Source organism: Epinephelus lanceolatus, chromosome 6, assembly GCF_041903045.1.
Source record: "Epinephelus lanceolatus isolate andai-2023 chromosome 6, ASM4190304v1, whole genome shotgun sequence".
Lineage (NCBI taxonomy): Eukaryota > Metazoa > Chordata > Actinopteri > Perciformes > Serranidae > Epinephelus > Epinephelus lanceolatus.
The window spans coordinates 21,007,373-21,019,214 of NC_135739.1; the positions used below are offsets into that span (position 1 = coordinate 21,007,373).

Genomic DNA, 11,842 nt, shown 5'->3' on the forward strand with positions numbered 1-11,842 from the left:
AATGGCATTAAAACATTTTCATTCCAGGCTCTTTGAGGGCCCCTCTCCAGTCGGGGCCCTGGGTAATCAGTCCAACTCTTCCCCATGCTATGACACTCCTGGATGGATAAGGATAAAGTGTTCCTTTATGCAGAGCAGACTGTTCAATGAGCCAAGCCTCCAGGGGACAACTGTTCTTCCAAATACAAAAATATACACTTCATCAAATAAGCATATAAAGCATTTCACATTTATTACACAGCTGTTTTAGAAGACACATAAATTCTGTGCATATGTATGCACATTTTGTAGTGGATAATTATGTCTGTGGGCTACAAGCTGTAATATAAATATGTTTCTGTTTTAAAATGAATTGATAAAGTTGTTGCATTCAGTTTATTGCATCTGGTTACATGTACATGCTGTGCTCAACTCTACTGTAAATACTATGTGTAGCCTGGCTGTTTACAGGCTGCTTAAAGTGAGACCTGCTCCTGATAATCCTCTTGACACCACAGAATTGATTTGGATTATCCAGTGAAAGGATGAGCTTTGAAGATTTGCTTCTTAAATCTTGAGATGTTTGTTAGAGATCAGGAAACATCTTCAGGATGACTGTGTCAGTTAGGAATGTGGAACAACCCGCGGTGTGTAGAAAGTGCAAAGAAGGTCAAGTTAAAGGGACAGTTCACTCCTAAAGAAAAAAAAAACATATTCTCCTTCCCACCTGGAGTGCTATTTATAGCAGCTGTTTGGAAGTTTCATCATTACGATCAAGTGTTGTGAGATTGTACTGGTTTAGTCGCCATTAGTCCTCAAATTATTGAAAAAAAGAAAAGGAAAATGCAGCACGATTTAACCTGGGATACAAGGAATCTCGAAGGGATACCGAATATGTTATACAGTTTATAGCTTTACTAAGTTTCCTGTAAGACCTTTATATTTGGCATTTATTTTTTTCATGAATGATTCCTAAAACAGGTTGGGATGAAACAGAAAAAAACAAACAAAAAACACACAAATATCAAAATAAAAATAGTGCATAGCATTAATATTTTCTAACCAAAAACCAAACCATAAAGGTGTAGGCTGAGGCCACAAAAATACTACTGTTAGACAGTTTCTGTCCCACACTAATGCCGCATGCACTTTTAAACTACATTTTTGTAGTTCATTCAATTATTTAAATAAAAAAAATGTTTTTATTAAAGCTACAGAAGTTCAATTCCCATCAATTTCTTTTCTATTTTATCTTGAAAGTAAAACTAACACACTTCCTGCTCTGCTCAGCTGTACTGTCGTGAGCTTGACCGACTTGACACGACTTAACTGCTCTGACTGCACCGTACGACCGGAGGGGGGCGGGGACAAGTGACGAACAGCCTGTCGGTCAGCAGCCAATCCATGCGCAAAGAATCTATCCAACCCCTGAGATCTCCTTAATGAAGCTGAGGCTAAAGTACAGCATGGTAGAGCCGCTGCCAGATGTGGTTAGAGGGGTGACGAGACGGATCCACTGTAAATCTTGAGGTGTCACATGAAAACCAAAGGCTGAGACTGAATTTCAGGAATTCTAAGAAGAAGAGGAAGATGATATACTTTATTAATCCCAGAGGGATTTGTTGTCATATACACACAGGCCCAAAATACACAGGTGCAAACAGGACCCAGGGTGAGGAGGCTGCCCACGGACAGGCACCCCGAGCAGTTGGGGATTCGGTGCCTTGCTCAGGAGGCAGACTGGCTGCAGCTGTCGGTCCACACTCCATATTTGGTCCAGACGGGGTTCTGTTCCCTACCCAAGTCCCTATGGACTGAACTACTGCTGCCCCCCTCTATTAAGCAGTTGTAGCATATGAGTTAGTTTAAAACTATGTATGAGAGTTAAAGGTATACTATCCTTACACAATCCTATGGAGGATTGTCAGTTACTGTTTGTACACACACTGGCCAGCAAAAGGAAAAGCCAACCCCAGATTCACTCTGGTTTGGCTTTTTGCCTCACTATATTTGTCTTTTTTACAGCAAGTGTCACTTTGATGTCTGCTTCTTACGGTCCGGCACCTGGTGGATACCTTCTTACAAAGCCCTGACCTCACCTGAGTGCTGTGGGGAGACACACCCACAAATGTCCCGACCACAGAAAATAAGAAAGTACAGGCAGAGGGCAGAGTCTCTGCAGAAAAACACACCACCACACACTTCTAGTGGGTCATAAGTGATGATTGAGAGGGCTTGCCTCTGTTTGAGTCGATGCATTATATTTAGAAAAATCTTAGACAGTGTATCTTCAAAACCCACTCACGCAGAAGAAGACGAAGAGGACATTATTTTTCTTATTTTGCAAGGAATTATGGTCTTCTCTGTGAGTCTATACATTGTTTTTAAGGAAAATCCTGCACAATATATCTTGTCTATATTATCCTGTCTGCTGTGGTAGACCCCTGCTTCTATTGATCCTGTACTGAGTGCCTGTTCTTGTGCTGCCATGATTAGTGCTTCTGTGCTGTCTTTCAGTCCAACCCTCTCCAGCCACTTGTAGGAATTCTTCTTCTTCTTCAATCTGTCGGTGGTACATGCAGTGCAGGGGCTTGTCCTTCTATGATGGTTCATCCTCCTCTTCTGCATTATCAGGTTTCTGCTGCCTGATGTATTCACTTAGCAGCTCATCTTTGGGGGCCATTTTCCTGGTATATTCCTGGATTTTGGTTGTTTCATCCTGGACAGTGGCTCTGACGCTCACCAGTCCTTGATCCCCCTCACAATACTTAGTGTACAGTCTCAGGGTGCTGGGCTTGGGATGAAACCCTCCATGCATCGTGAGCAGAGTATTTGATGACTGGCAGGGCGTACATGTTGATGGCTCGGACCTTGTTCTTTCTGTTCAGCTGACTTTCCAGTACCTGCTTTACTCTCTGCATTCTGATGTCATGTATTTTGGGAAAAAAATAGAAGAAATGAAAGGAAAGAAGTGTTTCCTACAGTATTTGAAAAACTTTAAGAACTCTCCATTAAAATCCTCTGCAGGGTTAAGAGTTCCTCAAGCTTGATATCTGATTTTTTAGGCCAGTTGTCAAAAGGATATCATCAAACGAGTAATCTACACTTGTCCACCCATTTAGTCCATCTACCCAGCCAGTATCTCTCCTGTTTCCTCTCTGCTGGGTTGCAGGGAATTGGACACTATCACTGGGTGAGACGTGGAGTACACTTAGTTATTGTGCAAAACTTCTTTTACCAAGCTCTCTGTGCAAATTACATTCATGTGTTCAAATGTGAAGAACCCGTAGACACACAGTAATATGGACACTGGCTGCTGCACTAATGTCACCTCTCCTAGCACAGAGATCAGACGGCATTTCAATGAAATCCGTCATACATGTGTTGCCTCTGCGAGCCCACAATGACTCTTATTCAGGGGAGTAATGCGGCTGCTTGTGAATGGGACAATGGCAGAGAGGAAACGCCTCTCTCTGTGTATGTGTGTGTCTGTGTGACCTTAGCCTCTGTGGCAAACTGTCATCAGTCAGAGCACTGAAATACCTCCACCAGGACCTCCAGCGTCTGGTTTGGCTTTTGGGATATTTGGCAACCTTTCATCATCTCAGAAACTCGGGATCAATCTCTTTCTGTTTTTCTTTTCTGGCTGCATTTTTTATGGTTATGTGCGGATTTATGATGGAGAATTAAAATGGTGAGGAAGAAAAAGCTGCTGGTGTTTGAGTAAGTATTACGCCTGTGTGCATGTGTCGACTGTTTGAGCCTCTGACATGAATCCAAAAAACCCTATCATTATGCTGTAACATTACAACAAGGGACTTAACAGGTATTGATGGCACTTTATTTTTACAGTATATATTTCTACAAAATGTCATGTATATATAGTAAATGTAGATGTTTTTAGAGCATTACTATATAATGTATGATAAAACTAATCATATACAGAGTTAAGTGTGTTTTCATACATCTCTCCTCTTATCTCTCTCTTCTTCGGCTTATCTTACCTTCATGTTAGAGTTTTGGTTTGGTGAAATAATATGAGGCTGTCTTTTTTCAGTGTGGCTCCAGTGCCATACATTAATAATGAGATGGATGTACTAATTGCCCTCCTGGACAGATATAGATTTCATTCCATCCACATGTAATTCTGATCCAAACTAAACTATAGTGTCAGAGGGAATTCATTTAAAAACAATCTATCAGACACTGTGACAGTGACAATCATTCAGATTTTTATGGGTGATTATTTCTATGTGAAATAACCCGGGCTCAAACTATTTTTCTGTCAGCTTCCCTATTGTGTCGACGCTATTGTGGCAGCACAGGTGACACAAGAGCTCATGTGTGTATTGTCTGTGTGTGTATGTATGGGTGCCCTTTACATTGTACCATCCTATCTAGCATTCTCTGTCTCCGGGAATTTAGTTATTTTGTCTTCTGACTCTTGTCAGTATTATTTCTCAGTTCTAAGATTCAGTGATCCGTCAGTGGGTTAAATATAGCTTTGTTGTTTGTATTTCCTGTCTGTGTTTTCTTCTCTTTTTAGAATTTGTGGAAGCATGATGTGGGATGGATAAACAACAACAAAACTCTACTGTAAGTCGACTGAAAGGCTGTTAGTACGACCCTGAAATTTAACAGTGTGTGTTTTTGTGATGGCTGAATGTTGGCGTGTAAAGATGGAGTGTGAGTGACCCTGCTGACCTGCGAAAAGGGAAACGTGTGTGAGTCATTACGTGTGTATTTACAGCTATAGTTTCCTAAATTGTAACACTGATATAATTTGACAAGCATGCAGCAACTGTTTACAAAAGCTGACAGAAAAGTAAGATTTAAATTTTGTGTTTAGTTTTCAAGGCCTGCCAACCTACATTAGATGTCTCTTGATTATGATATAAAAGCATTATATTTGTGTAGATTTTTATGTTTCCAAAATGCCAGTCCTCTAAACATCCTTATTTTACCACCAAATGTCTTTTTGTACAACAGACACATTTCACACACACTTGGAGCTGAGTGTAACTTTAAAGGAAGCAGATAATGTGTAAAATAATTATTTGCTGGTTTATATATACTGTCTCTCTCTCACTCTGTGTGCAGATGGCCTCTAATGACCCTGACCTTCCTGAACCCACTGGTGACCCCCAGCCTGGTGACCTCATTGAGATCTTCAGACCAGCCTATCAGCACTGGGCGCTCTATCTGGGAGATGGTTACATCATCAACTTAACTCCTGTCGGTCAGTAGGAAACCTCCAAGAGACGAGTATAACTGGATATTTAAAAAAAATAAAATGAAATAAAATAAAATAATTTTTTTGGATTTTGATTCTGATAATGGGGGCTAAATAGTGCTTTACATTTAGGCAAAATCTTGGTGAGGGAAAAACTGGCATGGCCATTTTCAAAGGGTCCCTTGAACTGTCAGCACAAGATATCTGAATGAAAATGGGTTTTATGGGTACCCATGAATCTCCTCTAAACTTGTGAAGGCTTGTTTGCAGTAAATGTTCTGTTCCTTACAATCAATGTTCTCCTTCGAACTAAAGCTGTATCTTTGTCTTCTTGAGGAAAGGAATAACCAGCCTATTTGAAGAACAATGAATCCGTTAACATGTAAAGATACATAACACATTAAGATGGGGATGCTTTGGAACTCAAAATGTTAACTGTGCTGGTCTAGGCACATCAGATAATTAGTAATATGAACTGAAGTTTGAATTTGAAGCACTTTGATACTGTGGGTTTAAGTAGCCTATCGGGTCCTCCTGCGGCCTGATTCAGGACATGTAAAGCCACAAAACCATCTCATAAAAACAACTATTTAACTATTTAACACAGTCATTGTTTGGCAGTGGTGAAAAACTCCAGCCTGTGTTTCCTATCAGATAAAGAAAGCATGCTAAAAATATTCTTCAGGAAAAAGGGTCAATGTTTGAACATAGGATTTTGACTTGTAAGGGATTTTTACACTGTCATACTTCTAGATTAGTTTAGCTTCAGTTAATTTTGCCATTTTCCAACTTATACCAGTCAGACACACACAAGAAGAAAATATATAAATAGCAATAATTAGTCATTAGTTTTAAAGCTGTGACAAACCAAAGCAAATTTCGCTGATCGAAAAGGTTTAGGCTAAAGCCATAATTATTACCCCTACCCATCCATCCATTTCTAACCGCTTATCCTCTTGAGGGTCGCGGGGGGCTGGAGCCTATCCCAGCTGACATTTGGCAAGAGGCCGGGTACACCCTGGAAAGGTCACCAGACTATCACAGGGCTGACACATAGAGACAGACAACCATTCACGCTCACATTCACACCTACGGACAATTTAGAGTCACCAATTAACCTGCATGTCTTTGGACTGTGGGAGAAAGCTGGAGCACCTGGAGAAAACCCACGCTGACACAGGGAGAACATGCAAACTCCACATAGAGGGACTCCCCCACCCAGAATCGAACCAGGAACCCTCTTGCTGTGTGGCGACAGTGCTAACCACCACACCACTGTTTTTTTTTTTATACCTCATTGCTTAATTCACACCCTAAGACCTTCTGCCAAATGATCCTCAGATTTGCACAAATATCTTTTGATATTTTGTAGAACATATTCAGTTTTGGTAAATACTTATACAGTCCATAGAATAAACTCTTGTTGCCACACTGAGGCTCTCCTCTTCCTCTCCAGATGAGAACCAGGCAGCCGCCATGTCCAGTGTGAAGTCCGTCTTCAGCCGGAAGGCAGTGGTGCGCATGCAGCTGCTGAAGGAGGTGGTGGGAAGCGACTCGTACCGAATCAACAACAAGTACGACCACAACCACACACCCCTGCCCACCTGTGAAATCATTCAGCGAGCGCAAGTCCTCATTGGCCAGGAGGTGTCTTACGACCTGCTGGGGAGCAACTGCGAGCACTTTGTTACCCTTCTGCGCTACGGGGAGGGGGTGTCCGAGCAGGTCTCTCACTTTTTATTTTGTTTCTGTCTCATGTGTCATCAGGGCAAAACACTAACTTTTCACTCCTCATACCACACTGAATGATGAAACATCACCACTGCCATAGCTTTACTTGTTGAGTATATATTTTTGGAGCAGAACAGCACATTTAAAAGTGACTTCTTTCAAGTAAACCATACCATAAAATAAATCTAACATTTGCTTTATAGTGGCCTGTGTTACTTTCTGCACTTCAGACTGTTTCTATGTGTATATTTCAGCTCTGTCATTGTGTGGTAGCCAGTTTGTGTAAAGGAACACTAATTTACCTTTCTTTTACCTGGTAAACTCACCTAAATACAATCACTGGGCCTACGTTGACTGGTTAGACATAAGCACAGGTTTGGAGTTGTTAAAGTTATGGCTGAAGTCTAGAGTAGTGGTTCCCAACTGGTCCAGCTACAGGGTCCAGATTTCTCTTTTGTCACTAGTTCAAGGCCCACACAATTTAATAATTTAAGTGACGGCATGCTTGTGTTTGGCCGTGCAACCCGGTCTCACTCCGAAGTCGTTGAAATCTGCCGCTTGGGTAGTAACTTCCGGAGTCAGACTTCAACAAAAAAACCTGTCCTTTCACGTTAGCATGATACGTGGCTGGATGGCGTTTTTGTTAAACAGCACCCAGCAGCGTCAGGGGAAAACACGGCAGGACAGGAATGAAAGTTACAACGACGAAAGTCAGAGTAGAATGGGCAAGAGTGGTGGTGAATGGGTCCAACAACCACCAGCTTTCACCCAGGAGGCCGGTGTTCGCTTCCCATTAGAATGTAAAGCCAAACCCTGTTCTTTTTTCCCTAAACCCAACTACCTGCATGTGTTGGCTAAATGAAACCACGTGCATTTGTTGTTGAAGCAAAAAAGACATCAATTCGCAGTGTTGTACCGATGTAGTGTGTTTATGTTGAGATAGTATAAAATGCATCCTAGAGCGTCAACAACCAACCAGCGTACCTTGCTCATCATATGTCGATGCAGAAAGTCCACAACCAAATGTCGATATGTGATGTCTGAGTGAGAATGTGTTGGACTAGTTTTGGGTCTCTTAAAGTAGCTGTGTGGCATTCACTCACTGTACAACAGGAAACTGCACTTCAAAATAGGTAATTGGGTAATTTGCTATAATTCAAAATAAAGTGTTCTTATTACAAACTTGAAACATTCCTGTGTCTCTTGCGGTCCACTCAAAATGGACCCATGACCCACTTTTAGACAGCGACCTACCAGTTGGGAACCACTGGTAGAGGTTAGAAAGTTACTCCAGTCCCAAATCTGTGTTTGAATGTCACTCATCTCTATAGCCTTTTTATTATCTTAAAGATCATGGTAATCCTCAGTCCACCTCGTCTTGTCCTCCTTGTCTCCTTAGGCTACACGGGCCATTGGGGCCATCAGTTTGGTGACGGCAGCAGCCAGTGCCTTCTCTGTCCTGGGACTGATCAACACACGATCCAGAAACAGGCCTTTCTGACAGCTGTGTTCTTCACTGAAGGGTGTTCTCTCCCAACATTCATGCGGCTGTGATTAAAAAGAATAACAATGAAAATAAAGAATTAATAAAACTACAAACTACTGTGTTGTGTGTTGGAGAGTCATATGGCCTCATACAGTTCACACTGTATGGTTCCTACTGTGTTTGTTGGTCAAATATTAATAAGTCTGAAGCACTGCTTAAATGGTCGACCCAGATTATTATTATTATTTTTTTTTTTTTTTTTTAAATATTTTAAATGGTTGACCCAAATTACAAAGAACATGTCATTACAGTTAACCCTCAGTCTGGTCAAGCAGAGGCAGGGTACACCCTGGACAGGTCGCCAGAATATCGCAGGGCTAACATATAAAGACAGACAACCATTCACGCTCACAGTCACACCTATGGGCAATTTAGAGTCACCAATTAACCTGCATGTCTTTGGACTGTGGGAGGAAGGCAGAGTGGAGCACCCAGAGAAAACTCATGCTGACATGGGGAGAACATGCAAACTCCGCACAGGGCTCTCCCACCCTGGATTCGAACCAGGAACCTTATATAATTTAACTTTAAACACAGGTATATTTCCAAGGTGACAATCTGAATCACTTGCAAGGGTCTGCTCTCTCTATGGGCCCCTCAACCCCAGGGGCCCAATATTTATGCCCCTGGATGGATGTTCTGTTACAGCTGGGCACAGAAGATGTTTTGTGCATTCTGCGGCACAGACAGCAGATGGCGCCAATGCCCCAAAAACAACAGTAAAAAATCAGTAGAAGAAGAAGTAGGCTCCGTGGAGTTTTCAGTGACAGAACTGAATAATGCTTTAAAAAAATTTGGAAAAACAACTCCAGGAAAAGATGAAATAAGCTATTGTATGTTAGATAATCTTAGTGATCAAAGTAAAGAGGTGTTTTTGAAATTGTACAATAAGATATGGGAAGAGGGAAACTTACCTATTCAATGGAAAGAATCTATAATTGTTCCTATTTGTAAGCCAGGTAAGGACTCGAGTTTGCCAGAGAGCTACAAGCCAATAGCTCTAACATCTCATATAGGCAAAACTATGGAAAAAATGATTAATGAGAGGTTGAATTATTATTTAGAAACAAGGGGAGAATTAAAATGCTATCAAAGTGGATTCAGAAAAGGAAGGAGCATGGTAGATCCTGCATTATGCTTAGAACATGAGATAAGGAGAGCCCATGTAAATAAAGAAAGTATAGTGGCTGTGTTTTTCGATGTGGAAAAAGCGTACGATATGATGTGGAAGGAGGGGGTGCTTATTAAATTATATCATATGGGAATAAGAGGGAAAATATTTAGATGGATCAAGAATTTTCTAACTAACAGGAAGATATCAGTAAGGGTGGGTAAAAACTTGAGTGAAAACTACACAGTTGAGAATGGAACCCCTCAAGGTAGTATTATTAGTCCGATTTTGTTTTCAATCATGATAAATGACACATTTAGTAACGTATGCAGTTCTATTGGTGTTTCGTTATTTGCAGATGATGGGGCTATGTGGAAAAGGGGGCGAAATATTGCATTTGTTGTTGGGAAATTGCAGGAGGCTATTGGAAAGGTAGAAGCTTGGGCATTGAAGTGGGGCTTTAGATTTTCAGTTAATAAAACAAAAGTGGTTGTCTTCACCAAAAAGAGAATACAAAATCAAGTCAATCTTAAGTTATATGAGCAAGATTTAGAAATAGTGGATTGTTTTAAGTATTTAGGGATGTGGTTTGACAAAAGGATTACTTGGAAAACACATATTAAAAAAGTAGTAGGAAAGTGTAAAAAGATATTGAATATTATTAGGTGTTTGAAAGGAAGAGATTGGGGCGCACATAGAGCATCATTGAAAACGGTATATATTGGTTTAATCAGGTCAGTATTAGATTATGGTTGTATAGTATATGAATCTGCATCAAAAACAATGTTAAAAAAACTGGATAGCATACAGTATCAAGCACTAAGAGTGTGTTGTGGTGCAAAGAAAACCACTCCAGTGTCAGCCTTGCAAGTAGAGATGGGTGAAATGCCTCTAGAAATCAGAAGAGAGCAGATATCATTGATATATTGGGCACATTTAAGGGGACATGGAGAAAACCATCCAGCTCAGAATATTTTAAAGCCGTGTCAAGAGAAAGAAAGAAGAAAGGTACAAAGTTTTGGATGGACAATTGAAAACCGGGTTAAAGAAAGTAGGATAGCTGATAAAAATATGAGCAAAACAGTTCCACTTTCTATTGTCCCACCTTGGACACTGGAAGAGGCTATTATCGATTTGAGATTACTAAAGAAAGAAAAAGGGAAAAGTGTGAGTGTGAGTGAAGTGAACAAATATATAAATAAGAAATACAGTCAGTTTATTAAAGTATATACAGATGCATCCAAATCAGGACAAAACAGAGTGGGAATAGCATTTGTAGTTCCAGATTTAAATATTGTATTGAATAAAAGAGTCAATGATGATTTAGCAATATACACAGGAGAGCTACTGGCCATTCATATGGCATTGAACTGGGTACATGAAGTCAGACCAGGTAAAGTGCTGATAGCATCAGATTCCAGTAGTGCATTGATCAGTATAAAACAGATTCAGTCAAATATAAGACAAGATATAATATTCGAGATAGCACATATATTACAGGAAATAAAGAGAGCAGGAGTTGAGATCAAGTTCATTTGGATTCCAGCACATATAGGATTTGAGGGGAATGAACTGGCCGATAAGTATGCCAAGAGTGCAACAAGAAAAGAACAAATATCAATGGTTGTAACATACAGTAAAGCCGAGATTAAAAGTATAGTAAAATCAGAGATGAAGAAGAAATGGCAGACGCAATGGGACAGAGAGAGCAGAGGTCGACATTTTTACAATATACAAAGGAATGTTGGAGAAATGAGAGAATGTCAAAGGAGCAGCAAAGAAGAAGACATCATATCACGCATGAGCTTTGGTCATACGGGGTTAAATAGCACATTATTCATAATACAGAAACATGAAACAGGAAATTGTGAACATTGTGAGTCAGGAGAAACAGTAGAACATATCCTCTTTCAGTGTCCAAAGTACCAAACACAGAGAAACACACTCAAAGCAGCATGTCAGAGAAATAAGATACCGTTTAATGTAGCAGATATATTGAGAAGAAACTCAGGGGATGTTGTATTTGGAGAGATTTTTAGGTTTTTGGAAGCAACAGGGCTTGTTAAAAAAATTTAATATATAGTATATTCTGTTCCACACTCCAGTCCAGAAGGTGGCGGTAATGCACCTGAAAAGTTGTTTGCCAACCGCCATAAAAAGAAAGGAGAAGAAGAAGAAGAAGAAGAAGAAGAAGAAGAAGAAGAAGAAGAAGAAGAAGAAGTAGGCTCCGTGCAGTGTGACG

At 40.4% G+C, this 11,842-nt stretch overlaps 1 protein-coding gene across 2 annotated transcripts; it reads left to right on the forward strand.

Annotated features, from left to right (window-relative positions):
* Window positions 1-3,426: 3,426 nt before the first annotated feature.
* On the forward strand, window positions 3,427-8,542 carry plaat1 (phospholipase A and acyltransferase 1). 2 transcript variants are annotated; one of them, XM_033622584.2, is made up of 5 exons: window positions 3,437-3,702; window positions 4,526-4,575; window positions 5,080-5,218; window positions 6,669-6,937; window positions 8,343-8,542. In XM_033622584.2, the coding sequence occupies exons 2-5, from the start codon at window positions 4,549-4,551 to the stop codon at window positions 8,442-8,444; spliced, it is 537 nt and encodes a 178-aa protein (XP_033478475.1). In that variant the 5' UTR covers window positions 3,437-3,702; window positions 4,526-4,548; the 3' UTR covers window positions 8,445-8,542. The 2 variants fall into 2 exon arrangements, with proteins under 2 accessions (XP_033478476.1, XP_033478475.1); XM_033622585.2 differs by lacking the exon at window positions 4,526-4,575 and having other exon boundaries at window positions 3,427-3,702.
* The last annotated feature ends 3,300 nt before the right edge of the window (window positions 8,543-11,842 follow it).